Below are 14,477 nucleotides of genomic sequence, written 5' to 3' on the forward strand. Positions count from 1 at the left end.
GGTTAACATTAAAACAAATTATGTATGTATGTATGTATGTAATAAAAATATATAATTTAATAGCAAATTAATTTTGGGTTTGTGTGAGAGAATGAAAGATTGAAAGCAAGAGGCCTCTCCCTCTCTCTTATATATTCATTTGGGCCCACTTTCTCGATATCCCTCCAAATTAGGCTTTCCTCAAATCTAGGACCACAAAAGCACTTAAATACTCAATATTATGATTTATGAGCACTCTTTCAATTCCTTAGCTTTCATGGACCACTCTTCCACTAAACTCTAGGATCTTACCCATCTTGCCCTTCATTATATATATTCCTAGCTATCTAGCAACCACTTTTTTCTTCCCCTTGACCCTTCTATTGGATTTATTATTTCTTTTTCCACATATATAATTAATGATGCTGATGATGAACTATTGAACATATAGCATAGATGAAATTAAACCCTAATGAGATACTTAAGAAAGTGATCAAAACTACTAATAAGTGAAACTCAAGCTAAGCTAGAACTAACTCTAGTGTGAATATATGCTCAAAACCCCGAGTTTAACTTAAAGCATAGAACATTTTTTAGTCATATAAAATTTATCAAAATTTTATTGTACCAATAATTACTACTCCAGGTTTGCATTATTAGGTTACTTAATGTGTTCATGCACCAAATTCATCAACTGGTGCATCATGATCGTTGAAATTTAAATGTTAATATTTGGACTAAATATATTCAAAATGATCCTTCAGTTTTATAGCTTTCACCATTTTAATTAGTCGGATCCAAAATTCATTATAGTATGTAGTGGTTCTCAAGATCTAGTTCCGAATACTATATTAATTATTGGACCAGTAGCGGTGCTTCTCATATTTCAAAGGGGACAATGCCTCACTAAATTTTAATTTTTTTTATAAATTATGTGTAAATTTTGATTTAACTCCCTTTAAAATTTTTATTTTAATATCTTTATATCCGAAAATTAAATTTTGGCTCTTCTTCAAATTTTATGCTAACTTCGTTCCTACTTTCCGATATTAAGTTGACAAATGGAATGTTGAACATCTTCTGATTTATCATGCTAGATATAGGATATAACAACGTTATTTCATTTTATCCTTTAAATAAGGCAAAGACAAAAAAAAATAATAAAAAAAAATTTATATGATATGTAAACCATTTTATCTTCTTTCATTTTTCAAAATGATTTCGTTTTTGTCTTGTTTAAGCGTCAAAACAAAACAATGTCATTTATATGTTTCCAGATGACAAGTTAGAGCCATTTCGACACTCTGTTTATTGATTCAGCGCTAGAAAGAATTCAAAAATTAATATGGTGTCAGTAGTTAAATTTCGAAAATTAATATAATAAATTTAAATTTAAAAGGCTAAAATAATAAAGTTACAAATTTCAAAAATCATAATAGAGATCATCTAATTTTTGTCTTTATAATTTGAATTTTAGTTTGTTACTATAGTTGTTATAGTTAACTATGAACTGATATAATCATGATAGTGATTAATATAATTATATTATATGAATAATACTACACATTTAAGTAAGTCTTTTTATAAATAAAGTCTAATTAAATTAAACAATAAAATTTAAAATAATATTATTCATAATTAATTTTTTTTTATGTTAAATCAACTTAATTAAATTTATTAATTAATAAAAAAATATTTAGATGTGTAACATTATTCTTATATTATTATTACAAGGGTAATTTAAAACCCTATTATAAATGCTTTTAATTATACCTTCAACAAAACAATATGGAATAAAATTATGATTTATATATAAGGGATAAGAAGATAGCTAGGTATGGTTTGTACTATTATAACTTTGAAAAAAAAATTTAAGGACCAATTATTTTATTTTATATTAGTTAGTATTTTTAGTTATTAATTTAATATTTTTAATTTAACAATTTAACAGTATATTTTTAACTAATACTTTAAATATTGATTTTATTGATCAAAATAATAAATTTTGTTATTTCTATAGTATTATCCAACTTAAATAGTAAAACCAATGAGAATAAGTAAAGAGGGACGAAGTGCCCCACCAATGGCAATGTAGATGATATGATAGATGAGGAAATATAAAATAAAATAAAAAGTGATATTATCATATTAATGCATATATTTTGGAAAATCATACAAGCATGCGCATATTAAGGAATCACATATTTAATTATTTATTATGGCTCATGCATGTGGTTCTTTGTTTAGTCATTCAAAATTTTCACTGTTCTCTCATGTTCTATGTGCTTCTTCATGAATTGTCACACCAATCTTTGGTTCCTTGATTAAGCAAACTCAAAAGTCGTCTCTGAATCAAATTCAATGAATTTCAAAAGGGTATGCTTTCTAAAAGAATGATTTGTATGAATAGTAGCTATTGAGAAGAATTAATGTATTTGTTAGAAGGGATCCCTTGTTAGAATTGTCTCTCAGATATTGCTAGTTTCTTGAATTAACAGAAAAAAAAGGAGTATAATTATTTAATTAAAATCTTACGGTTTCATTATTTGACTGTATTAATATTTTATAATGAGGGCAAATTTACCTATATAAAATAAATGCTGAAAACCTTTGCCTGATTACAACAATTGAAAACTTGTTTCGTGAATGTCTTGTTTTAATTTCTATATAATTCGTGGGAGCCAACCACGGTTTCAGAGTACACATAAACCGTGGCTGGCAGCAAAGGTTTATATGCAAGAAGAGCTCAACGTAAACCGTGGGAAACAGCCACGGTTTACTCTTGGTGAATGCAACACATAAATCGTGGGTGACAGCCACGGTTTATGAAAAAGATGGTGTGCATAAAACCTTGGAAGTAGCCACGGTTTATGCATGAACAAGTATAAATATAGAAGCCGTTGCTAGTGAGGGCGGATCACATTTGAGCATTGAAAATTTTGTGAAGTTGGTGGTGTGAGAGAGAATCCAGAGAGCTTTGTGGTTTAAGGGTCGGATTGAGGTTTTGAACCAGTTGAGCGATGGACCGATAGAAGACGAATTTCGTATGTGCAGGTTAAATGGCGTTGCGCATGTGGCTGGATATATCGACCAAGAGGTTAGTTAAATAACTTTTTTATTATTATTATTATTATTATTATTATTATTATTATTATTATTATTATTATTATTATTATTATTATTAATGCTAGTATTGTTATTATCATTATTAATATTATTATAAATATTATTATTATTATTTTAATTGTGACTTTTAATTTTGATTATTTTTATAATTATTATTATTATTACTATTATTAGTAATGTGACTTGTTAGTATTATCGTTATTATTATTATGTTATTGTTATTATGGTTATTATTATTATTGTTATTATTGCGAGTTGTTAGTATTATTAGTGTTGTTGTTGTTACTTTTGTGATTCCTGTTGGTATTGTTAGCTTTTTTATTGTTGTCGTTATTAGAACTATTGTCATAATTAGAGTACATAGAAAACCAATGTTGGTGTATAATAATTTTTTAAAATTATATTAGATGTTGTTAGTATTGGTCGTGTGTTGAGAATTTTCTTATGCATATTTTTGCAGCCTACTAGGGTTATTAGTGGTGTCAGGAGACAACAGAATATGCCTTTACACGACCGGATTATACCGTATCTGGAGACCGCGGGCTTGTATCACCTGGCTAGGCTGAACAGTCAGTGATTTTGGGTTGATGAGCCTCTACTTAGCACATTCATTGAGAGGTGGCGTCCTGAGACCCACACCTTTCGTATGCCCTTTGGAGAGTACCATCCGCTGAGGATGACGGTGCTCAGCACGCTGTTGGTGAGGATGTTGGTGGTGTGGCAACAGGGATGGATCAGCCCACCTACAATGTGGGAGGTACCTCTCAGCAGTTCGGGAGTGTTGACGCATAGGCATTCGCTGACTTTACTACCGTGGCCGTCGGCATGGATATCGATGATCCTGTTAGTCAGTCAGAGTTCTTTAGAGATATAGCAGACATGCTGAGGGACGACGATGCCACCCATTATAGGCCACAGATGCCTGAGGTTCATTCCCAGTTTGCCGAGTACCAGCCACCGAGTCACGATGTTCAGCATCAGTTGCCGGTTGACCTCAACGAGCCTGCAGCCTCTCCATCTGACCCATGGTTTGCATTAGGATGGACCCCAGCATCAGCATTCAGCACCGTTCCCCCACAGCCATTCGCACCAGTGGCGGACCAGAGACCGAGGAGGGTGAGGCGTCCTCCTTTGTGTGGCACCGGAGGTCACTTGCTTGGTCATTTTGATGATGATGACAGTGACACCATCGAGGATGCTGATTAGTTATGTGTTCTTTTTTCATAGGGTTGGGACTATGTTAGATTATGTTCTTAGTATCATGTTTATGTTTTTATGTTCCAGACTGCTGTTGCATATTATTTGCTATGTATGTGATATTTATGTATGTTGTATGATCTACAGCTACGAAATAGCTTGTCACAAGTATTACGTGCATTCATAATGAAACCAAAGTAATTCAATTAAACATGTAAAATAAAAGGACTTAAACAAACGAACTTAGTACACTGACCAAAGGAACGACATTTATTGACTCAACCAACCTTACATTACTCAAATTAAGACCTCTTAATAGAACTTACAAAACAACAACGACACCATAAACGTCATAACATCTAAGCTTCACCTCCAGCAGTATGTCTCCGCTGGTCACAGTTCCTCCGCGTATGCCCAGGCTGACGGCAGAGGCCACAGCGCTTCGGCTGGTTCTCAGCAGACTGATCCATGCTACCGCGGATCCTGGTTGCCTTCGGACGACCTTCCCTTGCACGTCTCATGTTAGGATCAGGTATGACAGTTGGTCCAGCATATGGGGCCATAGACCTTCTGGGATAGGCGAAACAAACCCGTACTTGTAAATGTTGAACACCTCACCCATACGATACACCTTGTGAACATATGACGCTCGATTCAGGCGCGAGTGGGCGCAACATGCAATGGCGTGACAACATGGATAATGGAGCGGCTAAAAGTGGCCACAATCGCATGTGTGATCCTTAAGGGAAACTCGATAGCTACCTAGCGATAAGTTTCCAGTCGGTGTCGTCTTGGCCACCGTGTACTCCGACTGGTGTCTATCGTATAACGTGACGGTGAAGCACCTTGAGTCTCTTATGTTCCTCTCAATAGCCTTCACCAACGCCTGACAAAATTCATGGCAAGATCCAACTTGCGCCTCTGCTGTTTGTCCGCGGAGCAAAAATAGCTCAGCAAGCCTCCCATAAGTAGACTTAACCAACGAAGTGACCGGCAGGTTCCGAGTTCCCTTTAACACGGAATTCACGCATTCACTAATGTTGGTTGTCATGTGGCCGAACCGTCTACCGCTATCCTCGTGTTGGGTCCACTTCTCATACTCCATCCGGTTGGCCCAGTCACACATGGCCAGATTCTCAGTCCGCATGATGTCAAACCAATAATAGAACTCCATACTTGCCATGCAAGTGGGTACCGTCAATACTCACAAGCGGCTTGCAATGCCGGAAGGCCTCGATGCAGGGTGGAAATATCCAGAAAAGACGATGAAAGTACACCGTAGACTCATCGACCTGATCCCCAACTCGAACAGGAAAGGTCTTCAACACAGTCACTGTTCCGGCCATGGTCAACTGTACCCCTAGCATCCAACGTGGCAACTTGGCATACGACTCTTCCCAGTCTCCATATATTTGTGCGACTACCTTTTGTTTTGCCATCCAAACATTCCTGTAACTAGGCCTGAACCCATAATCAGCTTCTGTTGCTTGTTGCAAGACCTTTATCGTAACCGCAGCATTTGCCCTAACCAACGGAAAAATCCTCGCACAGATGACGTGGTAATCAAGCTGACGGTGATCACTGGAAATAGAGGTGGCCAAGCAAGTGTGGGGACCGTTGTACCTCCTAACCTCCCAAGTGCCCTTTCGTGCACGAAGCGATATGTGAATCAACCAAGTACAACCCTTGCCAAACTCCTTGCATTTTCCATGATACTTCAGATGATCCGATTCCAAGACTCGGTACTTAACACCACGACGGATGCTATAGTCCTTCACACTCAGAACAGCTTCATCTTTATTCTGGAACGATTGCCCAACCTGAAATTCTGTAGAAGAACCTCCAATTGTAGCACCTCCGTCCGCCTGTTGACCCAAAGCCTCCAAGTTTAGAGTGGAGAAGTGTGGAGGGTATTGCTGTGTGCCATAACTTGAAGGCCCGTGTTGTGCATGTGGATTAGTACCTGTGTCATCATCACTGTCCCCAATGATATCTACAGGTTCATGGTCAGAGTCATCGTCCCGTATTGCATTCTCTACTCGATCAGGTTCCCCAAAGCCTTGATCTTCATGAAGAATTATGCCATCACCTGTATCCGCCTCAAATGCCTGCTACCAGACCCCAGGATTTTCCAACGGTACAAAACCAACTGCCTCCGTTCGTTCTAAATCAGCCGCGAAGGAAGGGGATGCGATCTGCGGAACAGGTGGTCGGGCCGCAGGCATCGAACTAGACGCACCGCCCGTGGCAGTCGAGCTATGAACTGGAGCTGATGCCCCAGAACTATCGACACCAACCTCCAACTTCGCGAACAACTCGTGTATTATGACCTCCGGAAAGCTCCTAACACAATGAAACAGAACCCTAATATCTTCATCAGCCGCTAGCACAAACGTATCATACTTAACACCGGTCGAGACCACTGCGATGAAAATCTTGTAGAATAGCTTCTTCACCCACTTGCTTCCAAATACCCCAAGTTTCTGCAAGATGCTGTTCTTCACATCTGACAAAGTGCTTGATGAACTGATGAAAATACTCAATGGTTCTCTGTCAGTGAATTTCACACCATTTTTTTTTGCTTCTTTTGATTTTCCCAGAGCAATGCACTAAGACAAGAAAACTCTCTTCCTCACTTGACATCGTGATAATGATCTCTCCTCAGCAGCTTGAATCTCACTCACATATATATATAGATTTTCTCTCCTCATAAACCGTGGGAACTCACAATGGTTTATGCCTATTCGAACCCCTTCATAAACCGTTGCTGCTAACCATGTTTTATGCACATTTGTCTTCATAAATCGTGGCTGCTTCCAACGGTTTCCACCAAGAGTAAACCGTGGCTGCCTCTTACGATTTACGTTGAGCTCTTCTTGCATGTAAACCTTTATTGTCAGCCACGGTTTATATGTAATCTGAAAACCCTTGTTGGCTCCCACGGATTATATAAAAAGTGAAACAAGACATTCACGAAACAAGTTTTCAGTATTTATTTTATATAGGTAAATTGCCCTTATAATGATGCATATGATCATTAAGGGGGCCAAAAAATCCCCAGCAAGAACAAATACTAATTAAGAAGCAACTAGAATATATTAGAATAATTGGTGGTTGACCGTTGAACAACTATATGGCGACATGTTAAATTGATTGAATATATATTAGTACACTAATTAAAAATAAACTATTAATTAATTATTATATTTTTATATATAAATGTGTATTATTTTATTTATTTTTCATTTATATTTTTTAGATAAAATTTATTTTTTATTTTTTAAGTACGTCAAAAATTTTAAAAATGTTTTTAAATTTTATTTTATTTTAATTTTATTTTTAAAATTTTGATTTGTATTAAATATATTTTTGACAGTTAAATTTTTAAAATATTTAAGATCATTTAAGTAATAATGTATGATAAAAAACTATGTCTATTTTACTTGTTTTAAAAGTTATTTTTGTAAAATTATTGCTGAATTTGTCTTAAATTTTTTAAAAAAATTAGTCATTAGGAGTATTTTTTATGTAAATCGAAAATTTTTTAGATAAAATTAAACAAAATAAACTTTAAAAATATATTTAAAATTTTTAACAAATTTTAAAAACAAAAAATATATTTTATTTTATTTTTTATTTCAATATATTTGATGCGAGTAACTAATTTAGTGTTTCATTTTTATTTATACCGATTGGAACAAAAATATAAAATCGTAGATAAAAATATAGACAAATTTGTCTATATATTTTATAAGGTGATAATATTATATATAAAATAAAAAATTACAAAATACAATTCTTATCTCTATCTTTTCTCACCGTCACTATCCATCCAGTAATATCACTTATGCAACAACCAATTAAGACTTTTTGAGAGGACGAAATAGGTTGAGAAAACAGATATTTAGTCCATATGTTTCTTTGTCTTCACATTTTCGGCGGAGAAAGATATTCAGGTGAAATTTAAATTTAAATTTGTAGATAACAAGAATATAGCCCGATGGAAATATAATACAAATGGATTCACCATCAAGTCATTTAGAAAGGAAAAAAAAAAAAAAAGGCTATCCACATACACTCTTTAAGAATAATTTTGATAACTTATGGAGTGGGCTGGTTTTTCCACAGGGACTAAATATTGTAATTTATGTTTAGGTGAGAATGACACAGTAATATTTAGTTACGAGAATAGAATAAAATAACACATTAAAAATAAAATACGAATAATAAAAATATAAAAATTAATATTTTTATATTTTATTTAATAATAAATTAAATATAAAAAATAAATTATAAAAATTTAATTAAAAAAAATTAAGAAAAAAATAATAAAAAAAATAATAATAAAAATAATAAAAACTATATTTTATTTTTTATTAATGTTTATAAATTCAATAATTCAATATCTTTAGAGAAAATATCTATAAATATCTATATTGTCTTTTGTTCATTGTCCGTTTACACTTTGGGAAACAAAGCTCAGGAGAAGATGTAAACTGGTCTAGCCCAAATAATATCAAAGAGTTTTTTGAGACATGAGTAACCATAAACATAGAAAATAGCAGTAGATAGAACAAGAACATATGATTTGTAATGTCATACCCATAGATCACTCTATTATTTCCTTTAGTTGGGTCAATATCTAACACAAATTTAAAAGGAAAAAAAAAACCCCCTAAATTTAGAGAAAGAATGAGTCAGGAACTGTAATTTGAACTTGGAAGTGCGAATTGAGTTCTTATTATTACTCATAGAAATTTATTACTTCTATTGTAGCCAATATAATCAATTTTAGGTATACAAAATTTTGTTAAAAAAAATGAAAAAAAAAAGTTTGAAAATTCGAGGCCGGACATGAAAGAAAGACTATTATGTACAGTTTTCATATTTTTTTTATAGCTTTATTCGTTGCTGATAAAACTTGATTATTTTGTTTGTTTACCAATACAACGAAAGAATTATGTCACATATATAGTACCAAACAACATTCCAAATTATTAATTGTGAAAATTAAATTCACATTTTTATAAAGAATTTATCTATTTTATGTCTTAAGAATACATATTAAGTTTATAAATTAATAAATTTTTTTATTAAAAATATAAAAATTTAAGTTTTTAATATATTTATTTTATATTTATTAAATAAAAATATTTAAAAATATTTTAAAGTTTCTCATGTGCTTTTAGAGTTAACTAAATTCTTTTATAAAATATGAGATTATTTTTGTTAACATCAACCATGTTAATCATCCTTTCATGGAGAATGGAGTAGGGGTGTCAAAAATCTCCAAGAGCGGAGATTTTCGCGGCCCTAAATGGAGCTCAATAGTGGAGAATTTTTTCCGTGGAGATGGGATGGGGAGCGAAATTCTCCCGAGACAGGCGTGGGGACCGAGCGGAGATCTCCGCTCCATCCCCGATAATTTCTCGAATTTTTGAACTTATTTAATAACCCTTACTTTATTTTTAATATATGGATTTTTTTAGTAATTTCATTCATTGAAAAATCCTAACCCTAGTATTCAAGATTTTATTTTATGGACTATGATTTGTTATGTTATATTTCTGGACTTATAATCTTGGATAAGATATGTTTATGTGTTTGTAATAATATTTTGTAATTTGTTTTTTAATTTTTTTGATATTTTTTATTATAATTTTCATTTGAATGTTAAACATAGGGAGATGGAAAATGAGGTCCCACGGAGAACGCAAAAAACGCGGGAACACAGGAATGGGGATAATTATTTCCCATCATTATCATCAATAGTTAATAATTGATAATATGTACATAGAAATAATCAAATAAATTAGTCAATGTGTGTGGAAATTAAAAAAGAAACAATAATGCTAGAAACCAAGATGATTTCAGTCAAATATTTTTGGATGAATTCAAAATCTCTATGTGAATGGTGTTTATGCTAGGCATTATGATGTTTTTTTTTTTTATAAATTGGATGGTCCTGAATCTGTTTTTTGATTTATCATGTTTTAGGCATTTGGAGAGGAAATGAGGGTGAAAAGACGGAAGCTAATTGAATCAGTTTCCGTGATTCACGTTGCAATGATACTGAACGTATCTCCTCCTAATTTGAATGTGATAAAACATTTAATAACTAATATTTTAAATCATAAATAAATAAAACTAATTATTATATTTATAATTAATTAAGTTGTTCTATTCTTGACTGTTTTGGAATTGGTTCCATATATTTTTTCAAAAAGAAAAGGGAAGAATATTGTAGTGAATACAATAAAGCCACGTGGGAGAAAACAGCGATGAATTGATAGGAAATTAATTGATGTATGATACATAAGTACATAAATAACAATGAAATTTCATCACGATGACCCAACAAATAAAATAAAATAAAATGTTGCAATATGGTTTTAAACAAAAGAAGATAAAGGGTCAATGTGAATTTGGAATGAAACTTCCGCATTTGTATAGAAGAAGCTAGAAAACTTAGAATTAGAATGTGACACAAAATTGAAGGTTAATAATAAGGAAAACATTTCAATTCCCCTATAGTTGAGATATAGTGCTATACTAAATTTTAACCATGCATGTCATATTATTGATGAATTGATAGGAAGCAAGGGTTGATATTTGGACATTCAATCATTTTCAAAGTAACATATTTTAATTCCCTTATAATATATTCTTTTGGGTCACTTTCCCTGTCCATTTAGGTAACGATATGGCCTTATATTGTTTCCCTTCTCCCAACCAATGAGAGTGACCTAATTCTCAATGCCATTTTTCTGCCCCCCTCAGCTCCTATAACCATGGACACCCATCACAACCAACATTTTTAACCTTACATGTTAGATATTATTATTATTATTATTATTATTATTATTATTATTATTATCGTGTTAATGTAAAAAAAAAAAAAAGAAATTCAATCGTATATATTGTGACATTAGTAAAAAAAAATTGTTATTTTACACACCAAAATTAGTCATTATAATATTTATATATAAATATATCTGTAGTTTAACTAATTTTAAATATATATTTTATATTTTAATATATATTCTATTCTAATAACTAATTTTAGTATATATCAAGTATAATTATTAGTACAAATATCTTACTCAACTGCTCTTAATTTATTTCTAGATAGTTTTTCTCCTAGATAACTACATCAGGTTTAAATCCCAGCAATAAGTGGGTTGTACTTGAAGAGTCTTCACTAATGTGTGTTAAGTGCGTGTATGTATGACTAAATAAAAAAAAATATTCAAAAGTAATTATTAATTAGTTTATTTATTTATTTAAATAAATATCAAGAGTTTAAATTGATAGTTTATTTTATTTTATTTTTTTTTGGAAAAACCTTCGTCACATATTCACATGAGTATCCAAGAACATCATAATGGCTTCAAAGCAATGAAATGTGAGAAAAGAATAATAATCACACATTTTTTTTTTTAATTGATATCAAAATTGAAGAAGACGATTAAGTCTTTTTCCATGGACACGTAAACCTCAAAGGTGTTAGTTGTGCATATCTACCATTTATATAACATCAGAAATTGAAAGTGGACAAAATATAAAAATATATATAAAAAAATACAACGGCAAGATAATTTCTATTTTATAGAAAAAATAACGTGTCACTTTATTTTAAATATTAATTATATATGGAATATATATTATAATAAGCAAATGTTTTAGTGTTGATACAAATTGTTATGATCACATGCTACACATTGAAAGGGAGACCACGTCTAAAGCTTTTAAGTTTGCTTGATATAAATGTTTCCGCCACCTGAAACTTTTTTATTTTTACCTAAGAGGATCCATCATCTACTATCGAGGGTCAAATCATAATGATAATTATATTTCTTCAAAGTAATGATTAACAACTAAGAAAGCAATGACAAGAAAACCTAAGAAAGCAATAGTCAATTCGATTAGTCATGATCAAAGCTTAATTAACATCCATGCACCATTAAAAAAATTTCTTACCAATTAAAAAAAAAAAAGTACTTCCATCACATGAACTAAAACTAAATATTTATGCCCCGTGCAAGAAGTACCATATATCATTAAAAGGGAGTTTCTTCGATCTAGACTTCCGAAAAAAAAAACAAAAAAAACAAAAACAAAAGGAAAGCAGAAACTAAAATAAAGATGATTAAATGTATGAAACTTCTGTTTCGTCCTTTTTGCTTTTAAACCAAGAGTCTCGTTAGGAGAACCAAAATTCTATAGTATGAGGCGGACAAGTTATTATAGTTAATTTTATTTTTTAAAAAGGTTAAAATGTTTTATCTTTAACTTTTTAATATAATTAACTTATTAATATTTATAAAATTATTGATTGAAAAATAGATAAATTTACATATACTAAAACTATGCTAAATAATTAAAATAGATTTAAAAATATGTAACTGAGTACTGATGATGAGTCAATATCAGCTATTTTTTTTATAAAATTTTATTTTAAAAACTGTTAAGTGTCTAGTATTTTTCTTCTTTGTTTTTACTTTATATTTGAATTAATACTAATTAATTTTTTATTTTTTAAAAAGTTGATCAATAATATTCTAAAGATGCAAATAAAACTAACCAACCAAGCACAATAGTATAGCTAGGTTTTTCACATCCTTCTTTTTAATGATACAAAAACTAATTTAAAGATAATTCACGAGATATAACATAAAAATAATGTTGAAAATTATTACAAGATAGAAACAATTTCAAAATATCTGTTTCTATTAATTCCTTCTTTTCTCCAAAACAAATTCTGTCCACACTGTTGTTCTTCAAGGTGGACAATAATTAAAAAGCTACCTAATATAACAAGACACGTAGCTTGATATATATGTTACTATTGTTTTAACTTTTAAACATGGTTATCCAAAAAAAATGGAAGTTGGTAAAATGTCAAAACATTGATGGTCCTGTATTGTAGTATTTCCATGAAGTCAACTAAACATGAAAATCAATTAATGATGAAGACTCCGTGGCAATTCACTACGTAGTTTCAAAGTCACCAAATAACAAAAGTTGATTTGTTTTCACATTTTTATATTTTTTTGGTTTTTTTTTTCCCAAGAAACAAAGAGAGTCTATTTCACATGCTACTATCCTTGTTGAAAAAGGGTGTGTGTGTGTGACAATTAAGCTGCTATTTCGGTTGGTTGCTTGTTATGAATTAAATGATGCCTCAACTTTGTGCCACCAAATAAATTAGAGACTCTCCTAATTAAAATGGTCCAATCTTAAATTTGTGGTAACTTTTGCAATTGGCAAGTTATAATGAAAAAGTAAATAATTAATTCTTCTACTAAAACAACAGTGAAAGCAACTCACACCCTAATTTGTCATATTCAAAATCAAAACCTTAGATACTTGAACCATTACAGAATTTAAAAGAAAAATTAATTAAAGGATTTAGTTAATAAATATCTTAAAAAATTTAAGCTTTTTTTTTATATTTTTAATAAATTTTGAATATATTAATGTATTAAAAATATAAAAAGGTTATTATTTTAAGTGTCCTTAACAAATACACTCAAAACATTTGCTAACTATTTCCTTTATTACAATCAAAGTCTCGTTTTGATGCGAAATTGTGGTAGATTCTCTAGAGGTGTTTTAGTTTATTATTGATTAGAGGAAGAATTCATTATGAGTAGGGCATTGGGGTCTAAATGTTAATTTTAAATAAGGGCGTTTGCAAGGTTATGACAATATAAAGACAAGGAATTCAGCTCGTACCTTCGAGGTTTTAAATTTAAACCATATTATCATCAATATATAAAAAGAGTTGAAAGTTGAAATAATTTTCGAAAGACATATTGAGTATTGACCAACATAGCCTGAGTATTTTCCGTTTTTTGTTTTTGGAAAACCAACAATAAATAGGCCCACGAATCATGGGTATCTAAATTATCCAATACCAAGAAAATGTGTGGGCCAAGGCTTGGTGTAGTGGCAATATTTAACATATGCAGCAGGTTTCATGGAAGTCCAATACTCTGAAACAATAAACTCTTAACTACTTGGGATTATTGGATTGACCGTTGTCTCCCAACCAGTAAACTTATCTATACAAGAATGCATGACCCGCAACTGAAGCATGGATGATATCATAGATTTGACTGCCTTTTAAAGAGCTACACCCTGACCCAAAAAAAAAAAAAAGATACACCAAG

General features: G+C 31.3%; 2 protein-coding genes across 2 annotated transcripts; one reads left to right on the forward strand and one right to left on the reverse strand.

The window, feature by feature from the left end:
• Positions 1-3,834: 3,834 nt before the first annotated feature.
• On the forward strand, positions 3,835-4,311 carry LOC148563078 (uncharacterized). The gene has a single exon (XM_088489816.1). It carries the CDS (start codon positions 3,931-3,933, stop codon positions 4,309-4,311), a length of 381 nt encoding a protein of 126 aa, XP_088345942.1. The 5' UTR covers positions 3,835-3,930.
• Positions 4,312-5,453: 1,142 nt separating this feature from the next.
• On the reverse strand, positions 5,454-7,184 carry LOC107647657 (uncharacterized). The gene is made up of 3 exons (XM_088491150.1): positions 7,018-7,184; positions 6,453-6,828; positions 5,454-6,410 (listed from the first exon to the last, which is right to left on the reverse strand). The coding sequence occupies exons 1-3, from the start codon at positions 7,182-7,184 to the stop codon at positions 5,454-5,456; spliced, it is 1,500 nt and encodes a 499-aa protein (XP_088347276.1).
• Between the last annotated feature and the right edge of the window lie 7,293 nt (positions 7,185-14,477).

The sequence above is a fragment of the Arachis ipaensis genome, chromosome B6, assembly GCF_059453495.1.
Source record: "Arachis ipaensis isolate K30076 ecotype BB chromosome B6, ASM5945349v1, whole genome shotgun sequence".
In the NCBI taxonomy this organism is placed as follows: Eukaryota; Viridiplantae; Streptophyta; class Magnoliopsida; order Fabales; family Fabaceae; genus Arachis; species Arachis ipaensis.

Excerpts from the sequence above, each read along its gene's own strand:
- LOC148563078 (XM_088489816.1), top strand. The coding sequence starts at position 3,931 with ATGGATATCGATGATCCTGTTAGTCAGTCAGAGTTCTTTAGAGATATA.
- LOC107647657 (XM_088491150.1), bottom strand. The coding sequence starts at position 7,184 with ATGCAAGAAGAGCTCAACGTAAATCGTAAGAGGCAGCCACGGTTTACT. Across the intron at positions 6,829-7,017 it reads AACCATTGTGAGTTCCCACG|TTCATCAAGCACTTTGTCAG; the intron begins GTTTATGAGGAG and ends TATTTTCATCAG. Across the intron at positions 6,411-6,452 it reads ATTTAGAACGAACGGAGGCA|GCATTTGAGGCGGATACAGG; the intron begins GTTGGTTTTGTA and ends GTCTGGTAGCAG.